We start from the raw sequence: 16,403 nt of genomic DNA, 5'->3' as shown, positions 1-16,403 counted from the left end.
ACCTTTTAAGAATTTTTCAGAGAACCATGTATTAAAGCATTGATCATATTGTTTTTTCAATTCGTCACATTTTTTACTAATACTGTGCATTATTTAAAAAAAAATAAAGTCAAAATCATGAAAACGAACATTAAAAGGTTTAATTTATTCGTTTTATTCATTTCTTCATTATGAGTTTTACCAAAGAAAACTGTGTATATCCATTTCCATCGTTTTATTATTTTTATAAATAATTTTATAGAAGACATTATGGTTCATTGCGAATAATATACATAATTATCTTTTGTGGCAAATTATTTTAATTCTATCAAATTTGTATAAATAACAAAGGAAAATTTGTTTAAGTCATATGATTATAAATATTTTATTAGATATCATTTTCCTTAAATATCTTTTTACACTTAATGCATTTTTTTAATGTTTTGATTATTATATTTGAGATAAAATTCTTGTAAAGATTGACAAATCTAAAGGTATTAATTAAAAATTATTGACAAGAGTTATCCTACAAAGCTATATTAATTGAAATATCATTTTTTTCACCTTATATATAAAATTCTATTTTGACAAATTTTTTAAAAAAAATTAAAGGAACATATGCTTTTCGGGATTTAGTACTTACAATTTTTTTGTCAATCGAATGGATGCAATAAGTTCTTTCCCTTTACCACCTTACATATACATTAATAAATACACCACTGAAAATCTTCGTAGTAATGATAAATCACTCAAACTTGAACCTCCTTTACCACCTACGGATAAGTACGTTTCTTTTGGAAATATCTATGATGTCAATGAAATTCCAATGATGTCCCTAGAATATCACGGAATTAAACGTTTATATCCTATAAAATATAATCGCAAATTTGAATTGGAAAAAATTTTAAAATCAATAATAACCAATTATTTTGATTTGATTGATATATTAGTTAACAATCCTGATTCTGTTGAAAGAATAGAGAAGCTGGAGGATATAAATCTTCTGTATATACACATTAGTCATTTAATAAATGAATATCGTCCTCTTCAAGCTAAATATTTTTTGAATGGATTGATGGAAAAACAGTTGTCTGAAAGAAAACTCATTATCAATGATCTTAAAGAAAATTTAGAAAAAGTATAAGAAAATTTATTCATAAGTTTATAATTATTTTCCATATTAAATGAATAAATAGTATTGACAATTTTTACTTTAGCTAATTAATTTTAAGTTATTTATAATTTTACATGAAAATAATAGCATAAATATTTTTATGATATCAGTTACATTAATATATTTTTTATAGAAGTCCAGTTATATTTTGTTGAAATTATTTGTAAGTTATAAAGTGCTCTTTATTTCTGAATCTTATTTACTATTTATTAAATTCAAAAAATGAAAATGATATTTATAAGTTTTGATATGACTAATATATATTCTTAGATAGTTTTTTTTTATTTTATTTCACATTTATATATAAATGTCATTATTTGTAGATGCATGTTAAAGGTCTATCTATCACCCTATTTACTTATACTAAGGGTGGACTTGAATTGGCTAAGAAATTTAAATCAAGGGCAGATATGTGTGGGTGGAAAATATTTTTAAATAGGGAAGGCAAGTGAATTCAATATATTATGATAGCTTAGGCATGTCCATGATTTTTCTAAAGGGGGAGTGAGGAGGATTAATAAATTTCTGAGTGGTAAACCACTTATGGTAAGCCTTTGGTGCACTTTTAGGTTTTATTCTATATATAGTTATAAAATATATTTACAAGATAGGAGTTTATTTTTTATAAAAAAAATTTTTTTTTTAAATGTTTGAAATTAATTTAGAGATTATATCAAAAAATAAGGCCTGAACAAATGGGAAATATATTTTATTTATGTTTATATAAAATATAGTAAATTCCACATATATATATATATATAACTTGGTAATAATTTTTCATGCTAGATCTAATTTTTTTAGAATTTGATAATTCATTAATTATTTCAGAATTAGTTATTTTCGATGAATATTTAAGAGCGCTAAATCATTTAATCTATTTTGCTAGGTTGTATTTCGCAAATATGTTTTTAGCCTTCATAAATTTGAGAAAGTTCTTTCATTAGTACATGTCATAATTGGGAGGCATGCTTAAATTTGAAAGAATTTTGTAATGTTCGGAAAGTCTATAATACTAAAATGAACAGATATGTCAGTTGTAGCAGAACTTAATGGAATATTGAAAGCAATTCAAGATCTTGTTTAACACTCTTCTGTCACACAATATTTTATGTAGAACCTTGAAAATGGGAATCAAGATGTGGTTCAAGCATTAATCTTAGCAGAGAATGCATGTGATGCTATTGTACAAATAAGAAAAAATGCTGATTATGAATTTGGAAAGATTTTTAACATGGTTTAAAAAAAGCAGTAATATCGCAATAAACATGCAAGAATTGTGAAGAGTCAAGTACATAGGAATAATATTTCCACACAATCAGTTGAGGTGTATTACTAAATTACGACTGTTTTACCACTTATGGATTCATTTTTGACACAAATTGGAGAACGCTTATTGAACCATAAACTGTTGCTTAATTGATTTAAAATTTTTATTAACCTCAAATCCATCAGTGAGCATCTCGGATGAAATACTAGATAAAATTCACTATTTATATACGTTTTATTTGTAATATATTGTAGTGATCGACTTGGAAGTAATTACTAAATTTAAATATTGGTTTGCGACATTAAAAAGAATGGACATTAAGCCTGATAATGCACTAAATGCACTCAATATAATTGTAAACATGCACTAATGGACTTTCCGAACATTACAAAATTCTTTCAAAATTAAACATGCCTCCCTATTACGACATATACTAACGAAAGAACTTTCTCAACATTCGCTAAAATACTACCTCGCAAAATAGATTAAATGGTTTAGCTCTCTTATAAATATTCAACGGGAAAGTGAACTATCAAATTCTCAAAAGAAAATTAAATTTAACATTATAAATCATTACCACGTTTTCTGCATTAATGTATATTTATATTTTGAATTTATTATATTTTATATAAACTAATAAAAAATATATTTCCTATTTGTTCCAGACTTATTTTTTTGATACAATCTCTTAACCAATTTTTTACTTTTAAATTAATCTCCTATCTTGTAAACATATTTTATTAACTATATATGGACTAAGGAAACCCGGGCTGAAGGCCCACCCAAAGGGAAGTAGTCTGGGGGCGACTATTGATTGGCGGGAGAAATAGTTGGGTTAAAATCTCGGTCTTTGCAGATTCATAATGCACGTGATTTGATGTTAACGTTTAATAAATAAAGCAACATTCTCCGTGGTGCTCTTAAAACATGTTTCATTTAAGAATTCCTTCTAGGGCTGCGCGGATTAGTGTTAAAAAGCCTGATTCAGGTCCATAACGGCCCGATTAAGATTATAACACAAAATAACATTATGTAGGCCTGAAGATTTTGCTCATAGCTGACAGAAATGCTTGGAGCATCTATTTGATTTTGGCTAAAATCTTAATCGGGCTTTTTAAACAACACCAGTGCCGATATTAGAATGACCTTTCTTTTTTGAAATGTGTACATCTTAGAATTGGCAATAGATTGACAGCTATTTTATATGCTTACTTCATTTACCCGATGCTGTCTCTTCTTAACATATTTTTTTTGCTTGGATAAATTATTATTTTTAAAGCCTATTTAACATTCTAAGCTGTTGTACATTAAAAATTTACTGCCCTTACTCATGTGGCAATTTCGAAATTGGCACATTTATAACCATATCATTTTTATAGTGCATACAAATTGAGCGTTTACGTTTTGCCGTGTTTCTTAAATAAATAAAAAACGTAACGCTTCCCTTGTTTAAATCGAGGTTGTCCTTTTTTTATTAATATCAGTCGATTCAAAATTTTAAATAAGGGTTCTAAAAAATAAGGATTTGTCTTCGAAAATTATATTATCGTCTGCCTTCTTATTTCTTTAATTTCGAAATATTCTTTTTAGGATACTATACAAGTAAGTTATTTACATTACATTTTTATAAAATATTACAAAGCGAAGAATTAAAATAAGTTATGAAAACGCTAACCTATTTCCGTTTTTTTTTAAAAATGGTTGCCAATGCCAAACGGCAATTTTACCAAATTCGCATGAGGCCATTTGAAATGCATTTATTTCCGCTTGCAACGCAGCCTTTGAAACGTTCAATTTGTGCGCACTATAATATCGGCGCAGCCCTAATTCCTTCCCTAAATAAACTTGAACACGTTTAAATTTTATTCTCATTGATTACCAACTCCAACATGTTTTGTATAATAATAAGATTATGTATTCATTTGTAAAGAAATATACAAATAAGCTATCTATTCTATTCTATTGTGATTTACACGATATTTGATACCCCTAATAATTTCTAAATATATATATATAAATAAATTTTCTTTTCGCGAAGACCAAAAATGTGATTCACGCCATGAAATTTCTTTTGCCCAACGACGATATCATTAAAAGCGTCACGGCCACGTTTCCGCCTACGGAAAAGAACGAAAAGGCGGCGCGGAGAAAAAAGGAGAGTCAAGCTTCGGAGAGGAATTCCAGCGCCGTTGCCGAAATACCCCTCGACGACAAATGCGTCGATAATATGGAACTATATAATACTAAAGACCTCATATTATATAAGGCCAGTTTAGATCTGACGTGATTTTAAGGAGGGAAAAAAAACTAAATTTCTTTAATATATTAATTTGTACCGATAAATTATTGCATTTTTTTAAAAAATAAAAAAATAAAATGATGACTTGAAAATAATTTTTAACACTTTTTCTTTCTTTCTTTCTTTCTTTCTTTCTTCTTACGACAGTCTAGAGTTTTGTATATAATGTTCAATATCGGTTTGCGGTTCCTGCTTTATTACGTTAAAAATACAATTGTAGCGAATTTGAGCTTAACAACGAGAGAGAGAGAAATGCAATATTATTAGGCATGTACCGGTATTTAATAACGGACCGGGTCGGGCCCACATTTCACTCTTTTTAAAATATCGGTCGATACTATAAAAAAAATTTCCGATCCATCGGAATCGATAAAATGGCGTCTTAATAAGAATTATCATGATACTTATTTAATATTACCTATCATGTAAATGATTATTATTAAAGAAAGGTTATATAATTGAGATTTTGTAAATATTATAACACTTTCCAGTTTTTTGAGAAAGTATATTTTTCTTAATTATAATTTAGTTTTAACCCTTTTGCCTTTTTAATTTTTTTATGTCTCATTATTTCATAATTAACATGTAAATAAGGGTGATGGCAAAATTATTTTATTTATGTGTTTATATATATATATTCCGATTATATATTTTTTTCCAGTTCTTTCTAATTCAATCTATTCTCCAATTCTTACCTCAATCATGCTTACTGAACTTATTAATGTAAATAGATCAAATTATTGTTATTGTTTTATAAATAAGTGAATTTATTTAATTTAAAAAGTATTTTTTTTTAAGATTCATGAATATACATATTTTTATAATAGAAAAGCGACCATAACTGATTATTATAATATATTTTAATGAATTATGTTATGGTAGAGTTAAATTATGGGTGTTACACTATTAAAAAAGTGTATGAGATGAGTAAGATGAATGTATGATGCCAAATAACTCCATTTGAGCAGAAAAAAATATTGTCCTATGCCTCGAGATTTCTCTAACAGATGTCCAAATATTTGTGCCTCTATGAGCAAAATCTTCAGTCTTGTGCAACCATCTTCTCTGGATAAAATACAGAGTCAACCGTTGAGCTATTTTGAAACACTAGATGCATGCATTAAAAATTAAAACGATTAGTATGTTTACGGAATATAAAAATCGGATATAATATCGGATCGGTTAACGGCCTATATCAATTTAATATCGGTTCGGTTTTCAAAAAGTGGTATCGGTACATCCCTACAAATTATAGAGTAAATTTTAATATAAAGGTTGGTGTGGCCTTAAATGGGCTCATGCAGTTGCGAAGGGCGTAATATTTTTTTTTATAAAGGAAAAAAGACTAAATTTATTCAATAAGTTGTGGGGGTCTGGACCGAGATGGGCTGTGCTAACTTTTAGTATAATGCCACCTACCATTTTTAGTAATATAAAGTAATCAAAACATATATAGTGTTCTTCCAAGCTTGTATCATTTTAAATGGGTAAAAAAAAAAAAATTTGATGATAGCACCTTTTTCGTGTAAGGTTTTTTTTTTTTTCAAAAAGAAGCATTTTTTTTTTGGTGAGTGTTAAGTTTTTGGCTGGGCTGTGGCAAAATCCTTAACATAAAAATATATAGTTATACATTGATATTAATTCTTTTATAAATAACCTTTTTTTCCAATAGCCAAGTTAGCCAGATTCTTTTATCAGTAACCTTTTCCCCAATGGCTAAATTTATTATAGATCCACAAACCAAATTACCATGTAAATGTCACTCAGGGGCCTCACTAACCTTTACAATCTTAGGGGACTGGCTCAAATAAAAAAAATTGAGGGGGGGGGGGGGTGGGGAGGGGAGAAGCCTCATATATCTCCTATTTTTGAGGGCCTTCGGCCGGGTTTTATATTAATATATTATACTATCGATAATACCATATATTAGGTATACTAGTGACTTTGCGCAGTTAGGCATGCTCGCAAACGGGGCTTAAATTTTATAGGGTATACACCAGAAAGTTGTTATAGGGATCGGGATACTTTTATTTTTAAAAAAAAAGTGTATCGAAAATAAATAAAACTATAAAATGAGCGCTTTCCAATCGGGGCTAATTTTTCGAGCCCGGCCCAACCCGGACATTTGTCCAGAAAAGCCCGAGCCGATCCAGAATAAAAATTATTTGACGGCCCGGTCGGAATTTATTTAAATTACAGAAAAATTTATTTGACAAAATATAATGATATCATATTTAAAAATAAGTCCGACCCGGCCCGAAATTATTTTTTAAAAATAGACCCTAACCGGCCGTGATCCGCAGATCTTTACTTATAAAGTAAAATCAATAAATATAAAATAATCTTTCCTAACCTTTCCAAAAAAGTAAAGATTAACTAATCTAGCGAAGCTCAGCTGTTCCTCGGGTTTGACCATAGTTTGGGTTGAACCGTGGCGATCGGTCTTTGGGCCGTGATTCGCAGATCTCTACTTATAAAGTAAAATCAATAAATATAAAATATTCTTTCCTAACCTTTCCAAAAAAGGTAAAGATTAACTAATCTAGCAAAGCTCAGCTGTTCCTCGGGTTTGACCATAGTTTGGGTTGAACCGTGGCGATCGGTCTTTGGAACAAGGTTCAATTCATATATTTGTAAAATACGAAGTTTTGAACGAGAGAGAAATTCTTTCCCATTTTAAAATTTAATTACAAATTATTCAGATCGAGAATTGAAGATAGAAAATTAATTTATTAAAATATATAGTTACTCAAATATAAAATTAAATTAAATAAAACTAAAGTAAAAAAAAATTATAAATCTTTTTATAACCCTTTTCTTCCATTATTACATTCTTGATCTCACTTATTTATGCGAACTCTAAACGCTAAAATTTACATACTATCAATACAATAATACATTTCATATAATTGTCATTTAATATGATTTTACAATTTTGATTAACAAATTAATCGTCTTTTATGTGTGTTGTTAAAATTATAAATAACTTTTCTTACAATATAAACGTCTTTGACAAGTAGCACAAAAATAAGGAATAAATTCCATCTTTAAACCTATCTTTAAGCATTTTCGGCGCTTGATGTCAAAAAAATATAATTAAAACAAAAATCTTATCCCAGGGCTGCTATCCTGATTAGAATTCTTAAGATTCAAGAACAAAAATTAGGGCGAGATTTCATATAATCAAAAAAAATTTTTAGATGTCTAAACCTTTGTGCATGGGAGAAATATTCGGGCTTACGTTATATTTTTTTTTATGGATAAAATAGTGAGTTAGCCGTTTTTAAAAATCGGCTCAAAACGGGCCGTTTAATACAATGTTAGCCCCCGCCGTTTCGACACACTGCTGGCTTGCAGTTTTTATCTATTTTCACCTTCATAATTATTACAGAACGGGGGCCTCGAACCCCTGTCCAAAAATTTTTGGCCGGTTATAAATCCTCTAATAATAAGTATTATATCGCATTCTACCTCGTTATATATCATTTCAAACTTAAAATCGCCATTTTGCGCATAGGGTGGGACACGGACCCATTATTAGGATAGTGTGCACTTTTTGCGATTCTTTGAGCGGGGTTATATCAACGACATATAATAATACACAGACTGACGATGCATCCATTAAAAGGTGTACATCGATAAAAACAGCTGGGGACGCCATTTTGATTACCCATATCGTTAAAAATTTTAAACGGGAAGCCAATTTATTCCTATGTCTGACGCAAACTTTATTAAAGAATTGCCTGATTCACCGAGATAATGAGGAAGCAAGTAATCAATTTAATAGTAGTTTTTAACGTGAGAATTATTACCATATGGGCTACCAAAATGACGGGTCCAACAGAATTATTCAACCCACGCTTTCATATGCAACATTATGAATACATCCTCATTCTAGGTAGTATTACATGTCATTTGGGTTATATATATTATTTTTTTTAAAAAAATTAAAATAATTTCTCTATCGATGTATTGGCTTTTGGAACTCTGGAGGGGAATATAATGATAAATAATTTGATTCATCGGGTTGCTAATCATCGAAGCTCAAATTAAATGGGATCATCTTTGTTTGAATCATTTCGAGGCTTTTTATTATAACGAGGATAGAATTTTTAACAAAAATGATTTATTCCTGTGGCAATTAAGAATGAAGAGGTTCAGGGGCGTCATTAGTCTTTACAATCTTAGAGTGTTTTTTTTTCAGGGGGCTCGAGACCAGGCGCACCTCCCACTAGTGACGCTACTGGAATGGGCAATGTATGAGGAGAAAGTATTCCTCTAGTGACGCCACTGCAATAGGCAATGTATGAGGAGAAAGGAAGGGATAATGAATTCGAATAATTTAACATTTATTCGTCTTTCAATCACAATCCCTTTAACTGCAAAACATATATGCAAAAAGAAGTAAATATTATTTGAAGCCCTTATTTTAAGCAGTGACGCTGACAAGGGGGTGGGTTAGTTTGGGGTTCAACCCCCCCCCCATATAGTTTCTGTTTTTGTGGTTCTATATTTGACTGAGGAAGTACTAGTCAGGCAACTGAATATTAGCGTACGACAGATATATAGTTTTTTATTTATTTATTTTCCATTCTAGCATAATGCCTATTTTTTTTTTGTTCTAGTGTCTACCAAACGTATTAATCTAATTTACAATTGAGAAAAATTTTAAGAATTATCCTTTCAATCACTTTAATTGTAGTATGGGCCAAAATTTTGTTATTAATAATTTTTCCATTTAAGCTGTCTACTATACTAGTTAAATTAAGATATTAATAAAGTTCAAATCATCATATTTTAGAATTAGTATACTTCAAATTGTTTAGCCAGCGCCGATAAATCAATAATATTTTTTTTTATAGAAGGGACCCAAAACGGGGTTTGAGGGCGAGCTCCAAAAATATATACTATCGCTCCCAATGACATATAATAATACCTAGACTGACGATTCATTCATTAAAAGTGTACATCAATACAAATCAGCTAGAGACGCCATCTTGGTTACTGTAATAAATATTAAAATTTTAAACGAGAGCCTAATTTTATATTATATCTGATGCAAACTTTATTAAAGAATTGCCTGATCATCGAGATAATAAGAAAGTAAGTTATCAATTTAATATTAGTTTTTAACATAAAAATAATTATTATAAAGGTTACCAAAATGGCGGGTCCAGCTGATTTGCTTTTAACGACGCTTAAAAATGCATTTTAATGAATGAATCGTCAGTCTAGGTATTATTATATGACATTGATCGCTCCCCCCCCACCCACTCCTTAGATAAATTCTTAAATAAGCCGGTTTTTAAGTCTGTTTGTAACACATTTAGCCGCTAATCTTATAAAGAAGGAGCCATCGCCTGATAAAGGCCGCTGCAACTATTCGAATTACGAATATTCGTTTTTATTGTCGCCACAATGACAATCCCTTTAACTGAAAAATTTCATGCATAAGAACTAAATATATTAAAGCCTCATTCTAAGTTTGTTAGCAACATATTTAATCTTCTATAGAAGGACCCACGGCCTTATTAAGGCCACGTGATAGTTACTTTAAAATAAGAAACTAATAAACGAAGAGGAGGGCAGGATAGCACATTCAATTAAAAAATTTATCGGCTGCGGTCTTACCCGTTATTAATTTTTTTATTTTTTTAAAAAAGAGAGAAATATGGATAGATGATAGCAACCTAAGCCCCCTTCTCTCAACCTTTTTTAAAAGAGTTTGGTAGAATATCGAGAAAAGTCATACCGAGATTGGAGCCGAATGATGGCTTTCCTAGGAAACATAAATATTTGGTTAATCTTTTGAGATGGTAATTTATAGTCATTATCAGGTACTTCTCCTCTATTTGTTCTTTGAGTTCAAAATTCTACTTTCCTTTGAGAGTAAATGCGTTTTAAATTTTCAGTAAGTCGTCCATATTTGATTAAGAGGCATGGCTAAGCAATGATGCATTTTTTTTCTTGTTATGGTCTTACGAAGGATTTTTAATGTTTAAAAGAAATCCTTTATTTACTTGGGAGAATTATATTTATTAGGTAGTATATATCAAAGATTGTCAGTTCACATAAACATTTTTTAGGTGTAAGGGGGGGGGGGAGCAGTCGGGTGGTGTGACGGTTTATTGACCAAGGCTTTCCAGAAGTTATAGTAAACGGTATTACTCGAAATATTGCTTACGGAAGAGACACGGAGTCAAATTTTGAATTCCTGGAAAAAGAGGGTAAATGGTTAGTTTTTTTTAATTTATCGAGAAATTGGAATGAGATTAGTTTTTAATAGGATGATCGTAGATTAGAGATCTGCAAAGTTAGGCCCGGCCCGTACCCGGCCTGAATCCGGCCCGGCCCGAACGGGCTTCGGGCCGGATTCTATTTAAAATATTCGGGTTCGGGCCGGGTCGGGTCGGACCTCGGAAATTTTTTTCAATTAATCTAAATTTAAATAAAAAAAATTTTGATTTAATTTAATTGAAACTAAACGCTATATAACATATGTCTTTTATTTTAAGTAATTATAAAAATTAATATCTATATTTAAATAAATTCGGGCCGGGCCGGGCCGGTTTTTTTAAAAAAATTCCGGGTTCGGGCCGGACCGGGCTATTAAAATTAGGCCCGATGCAGATCCGTAGATTATAGGGATTAGCCCTCAAAATTACGTCATTCATAAATTAGGTTTAATAAAAATGCTAAAAAAAAAACGTCTAAATTTAACAAATTAGAACACTTTTATTTTATGATTATTTTTGTTTTTGAAAATTTTAAACCCAAAATTTTTTTTGCATTTGAAATGAACCCTTGACCTTACCTATATATATCTAACTCAATCTAACAAACTGTCTATCTATCTAATCAATCAATCTCTATTTATTTCTATCTATCTAACTTCATATTAAATGTCAATTATATATCGTACGAAAGAGAGGCTCCATCGTCGGTTACAAATTTGTGAGTTCTAACGAAGTCGATATTTACGTTGGAAGATGGGAATGGGAGGAGGAGGGGGGGGGCGGTTGTTTGTCAACTCAAAAATAATTTTATATCAATCATTTGAGATAAAAAAAAACATACGATTGAAATTAAATTTTTTAATTAGAAAATGAATTCAAATTATAGATATATATAAATTGGCGCCATTTAAAACAATTTTACTTTATCTTGTTTTATATATAATGAATACAACACCGTCATGAAAATGTTTTGTGGGAAATAGACCCACAATTTTACTCCCCCCCTCTCTCCTACTTCCAATTTTCATCTCAAAATTCTTGCTTCCTATTCACTTAATAATTTACCCTCCTGATCTCCTATCCCCTTACTCCCGTTCATGTAAATACTGGGTACATATATTACCTTAATTCATATTCAAAAAAAAATTGATTATGATTATGCTAAACTAATATACATATTCTGTGTACTAAATAGTTTTAAAGGACTACTTACATTTTCACTCACCCCCCCCTCACCCCTTCATCGCCCGTGAAATTTTGCTGATCACGACTAGTATTGTTAAAAAGTCCGAGGGTCGATTCTTATAAACGGCCCGATTAAGATTGTAACCCTAAAAATAATATTGTGTAAAGCCTGGGCCATCTGAACTCATAGATGGGGCAGGACGGTCTACAATTCTACTCGCCAAATCGTGAGGCTCACACAAAATTATTTTGGTTCCAAAATCTTAATCGGACCGTTATCGGGCGTTTTAACAACCACTAATCCCACGACCAAAACTTACCAAAAAAAAATTTATAGAAAAAATGGCGTTTCTACGGCTAATCTGTATTCAACCAACTCTTAGAAATAACCCATTAATTCGTCCAGTCTAAATAACTAAATTATGTGACACATAGGATAAAGAACTTATGCTTGCATACAACATTTTGTCAATGTAAATCTTGCGACGATAATAGTGCGCACAAATCGAACGTTTCTACGCACAGCGTCAAAACGCATATAAAATAATTTAAAATACAAAACGCAAACATGCTCAATTTAAACGAAGGCATTTAAAATGCATTATTTGCGTTTTGAAACGCAAGCGTTGAAATGTTCAATTTGTCCGGCACTATAAGTCATTAAAAAAATCAATCAGGTTTCATCTATTTATTATTTATTATTTTTTTAATTTCAATTTTATTATTTATTGCACATTTAAATCTAAAAATTTTTTTTTTATATAATATTTGTATATATATATATTCTTAAATGTATAATAAAACTATTGCATTGATTTTAGTATATATGATGCTAATGTTTTTTTGGGGGGGAATGTTTTAAAATAATTAGAAAATAATATACATGGACGTAACATTTGATATTATATACGATTTAATTGTTATCATTAAAATAGTTTGCGGTTTTGCAATATAATAAATATAAATTTTATTATAAAAATTCATTTACAAAAAAAAACACGCCTATGGTTAAAACAAAATATATTTTTTTTCTTTAGAGTTTTTAACCATGTTAGGCTTGCATGATAAATCCTACACTTCGTAACATTTCTACCGGAGTATTTTAATGAATGGGCATAAGTTGTTTTTAAAAAAAAATAGATTTTTATGCTGTAAAATGGAATCATCATTAATTTAGGGTTAAATTGGAATATTGGCCTTAAGCTTATGGTGCAGTCCCTTAATGCTGCGTTTAAAACGCTTTTAATGTTAAGAAAGAAAAAAAAACGACTTTGCAACAGTTTTAAAGGAGCGTTTAAAGAAAGTGAACCTATAATAGATTTATTATTTTATTTCCTAATATATAAAGTTTTTTTTTGATTGCCTAGAAAAAAATATATATATATAAATTATTACTATTATTGATTAAAAAATTAAGACTAAAAAAAAATATACGATATTTCTAACTTTTTTAGGATTTTCCCTGAATATATAAAATATAAATGTATCGAAAAAGTATCTTATATTTTTTAAAAAAAAGAAAAATTAAGTTAAGTGTGTTTGAAACTCTCATATAAATCTAATAGGCTGCTAACTATCTCGTCCTCGCTTTGTGAAGGTGACCTAATTATTCTAGAAACATTAAACTCCCCTTGGCCTTGTTTGCTTCTATTAACCTCGCCGTCAACAAGTTCGGTATCCATTTTGATATTCTTAAATTTTACGGAATCGTTAGCTAGCTCGTTGAACTCGTAATCATCTGGGTCATTTAAGTTTCTAATCATTTCCTTTGTAATATCTAGGCGTGACGGGTGATTGCTATTAGATACTAAATCGGAATCACTGGAGGAAACCTCTTTGAGGGCTTTATAGATGACATTTTTCTTGGGTGTCCTTTTCCTTCTTCCAATATTCTTGGAACCTCCGAAAACAATCTTTTCCCCCTTACCATCGATATCCTTGGGGGAAACGTCACTCTTGCGATGGTCATAGTTAGCCATAAATTTTGTCATGTCATCTGATTCGTCCCTTAAAACATTGCTTTGGGTTCCTATATTTGTCTCACACGACCCAGGGTTAGAAATATCCAACTCCTGTGATATCTCGTCGGTTCTTCCGTCAAAGTAATGACAATATTCATCCGCCGTTCTTTGCAAGAACGATACCGATGCCGTCGAGGTAACTACTTCCGTATCTACTTCCATTTTAATCTTGCCTTTATTTTTAACCTTAGGATTCGACTTATTTCCCGTCGTCGCCAGGTCGCGAACATTACCGAAGGCTTTGTGGGTTTTCGCGGAAGTGTGCCATCTTTTATGGGAAGCTAAATTAGCCGAACTTTGAAACACCTTGTCGCAAGTATCGCAAACGTATAAATCGTCCCGTATTCCCTGGCATTTGTGCTGCGCTAGCAAGAAAGCGTTCTCGAACGTTTCCTGGCACAATTTGCATGTGTAATCTCCTATGAGATTTTCGATCTTCCCCAATTCCTCGATAGATTCCGGAGTGATGTCTATGAAATGAAATTTATTGCCCTTATCCGGCGTGCGATTAGTAGATGGCTCGCTAACATATCTCCTCTTTTTCTTCCTCTTAGAAGGCGAACTATTGTTCGTTATCTGAACGCTTTTCGAGGGCCCTTTAATACTATTATTATTATTATCGTCATTATTATCGAGCGCTTTGTCGCTGCAATCGCTAAACTCGAATTTATCGCTCGCCTTGAAGGTATAGTTTTCTTTGAATAAGTCGCTTTTCTGGTTGTCGGAATTCTTCTCGAGGAGCGATTCCTTGAGCAGATCTCCTTGACAACGATCACTCTCATCAGCAGTTGGAGGTGACGATCGAGATTGGCCGTAAATGGAATTCCAGCAATCCCGCGCGTAATTTTCGAATTTCTTATCAGCATCCGCCGCGGGTTCTTTGCTTCTCTGTTGTAGTAGACCATTACCGTATTGGTTCTGATCCGCCAAATACTTCCAGTAAACCGCGGCCATGTAATTCATGTAATAATTGGTCTCCAGTGCCATCCTGTCGTGCATCATGTTTTGAAGGAGGTTGTTCGAAACAAATTTTTCCCCGTCAGATACCATGGTTGGGTACATCGAAATTGGAGTATTTTTATCGTTACTTTTGTCGTAAAATTGGGATAAGGAGGCAAAATAATGGTACAGATTCATGTACTCGTAATTTTCCATATCTTTTTCCGATACAATAATATTATCATAATAATAATAATCATTTATTTTAAGAACAATTTCCTCATTTCTCGATAACTTTTACATATATAAAAAAACGGTATATATATATTTTATATTTACTTAGGCATAATATTTCTTTAAAAAATATGCCAGTAAACCAAATATTTTTTATATATATTTTAACGGGGTAAGAAAAAGAAAAAAATCAAAAAATATTATAAAAATTAATTAACCTGAGCCTTTTAAAAAATTTTTAAAAGGGATATATATATATAAAATATATTATTAATCTCACATTTATTTTTTTTAACCTTATTATTTATAACAAAAAAAATTATATATTATAATAATAAACAAGTAATAAATATTGAGATGAGATAATTAATATCAAAAAATGATCCCCCACTTTTTCCATTATATATTATTTATTTACCGTGATAAAAAAAATTTTTCTCATTTTCTTATATCAATTACGGAATTATTATGAATGGTTATATATAAAAATTGTTACCTCTTTCTTATGCCATCACCTGCGAAAAGGATTAATTATTTTTTTTATTGTAGCGTTTTGTCATTTTCCCAAACTGTGTACCTTAATATTAATTTTTAATATTTTATTAATAATCAATATCAAATTTTATTATTATCCATTTAATTTTTTTTTAATATTATTTTTATAAATTTTTATATAAATCAATATAAAAATTACGAAAATGCAATAAATAATTAATAAATTTAATTAATGCAGGTAGTAAATAATATAATATCCTATTTTATTTTTTTTTGAATAAAATATATACCTATCATTTCAAAATTTTAACATTATATTATATTATAGTATAAAATAAAATCAATATATCATTAAATGCCATGTGCCTAGGTTAAATTTATATAGTATAGCTTTACCCTATTTTTTTGAAATTTATAAAATAAAAATAAGGATGAAATGGATTGAATTAGAAGTTGCAAAAAAAAAATTTTTTTTAAAAAAACTGTTTTAGACCCTTTAAAAAATATCATTTTACAAAAATTTTTAATACGCATATCTAGTGTTGTTAAACGTCACTCGATAATTTTTTTTTAG

General features: G+C 30.1%; 1 protein-coding gene across 1 annotated transcript; it reads left to right on the top strand.

Annotated features, from left to right (window-relative positions):
- The first annotated feature begins 636 nt into the window (after positions 1–636).
- Positions 637–4,763, top strand: LOC135931983 (mediator of RNA polymerase II transcription subunit 7-B-like). The gene is made up of 2 exons (XM_065469302.1): positions 637–1,117; positions 4,459–4,763. Exons 1-2 carry the CDS (start codon positions 641–643, stop codon positions 4,705–4,707), a joined length of 726 nt encoding a protein of 241 aa, XP_065325374.1. The 5' UTR covers positions 637–640; the 3' UTR covers positions 4,708–4,763.
- Positions 4,764–16,403: the final 11,640 nt, after the last annotated feature.

This window comes from Gordionus sp. m RMFG-2023, chromosome 1, assembly GCF_954871325.1.
Source record: "Gordionus sp. m RMFG-2023 chromosome 1, tfGorSpeb1-WG-v2, whole genome shotgun sequence".
In the NCBI taxonomy this organism is placed as follows: Eukaryota; Metazoa; Nematomorpha; class Gordioida; order Chordodea; family Parachordodidae; genus Gordionus; species Gordionus sp. m RMFG-2023.
Note: the sequence above shows the minus strand (reverse complement) of the source record. Positions and strands in the feature narration are given on the sequence as shown.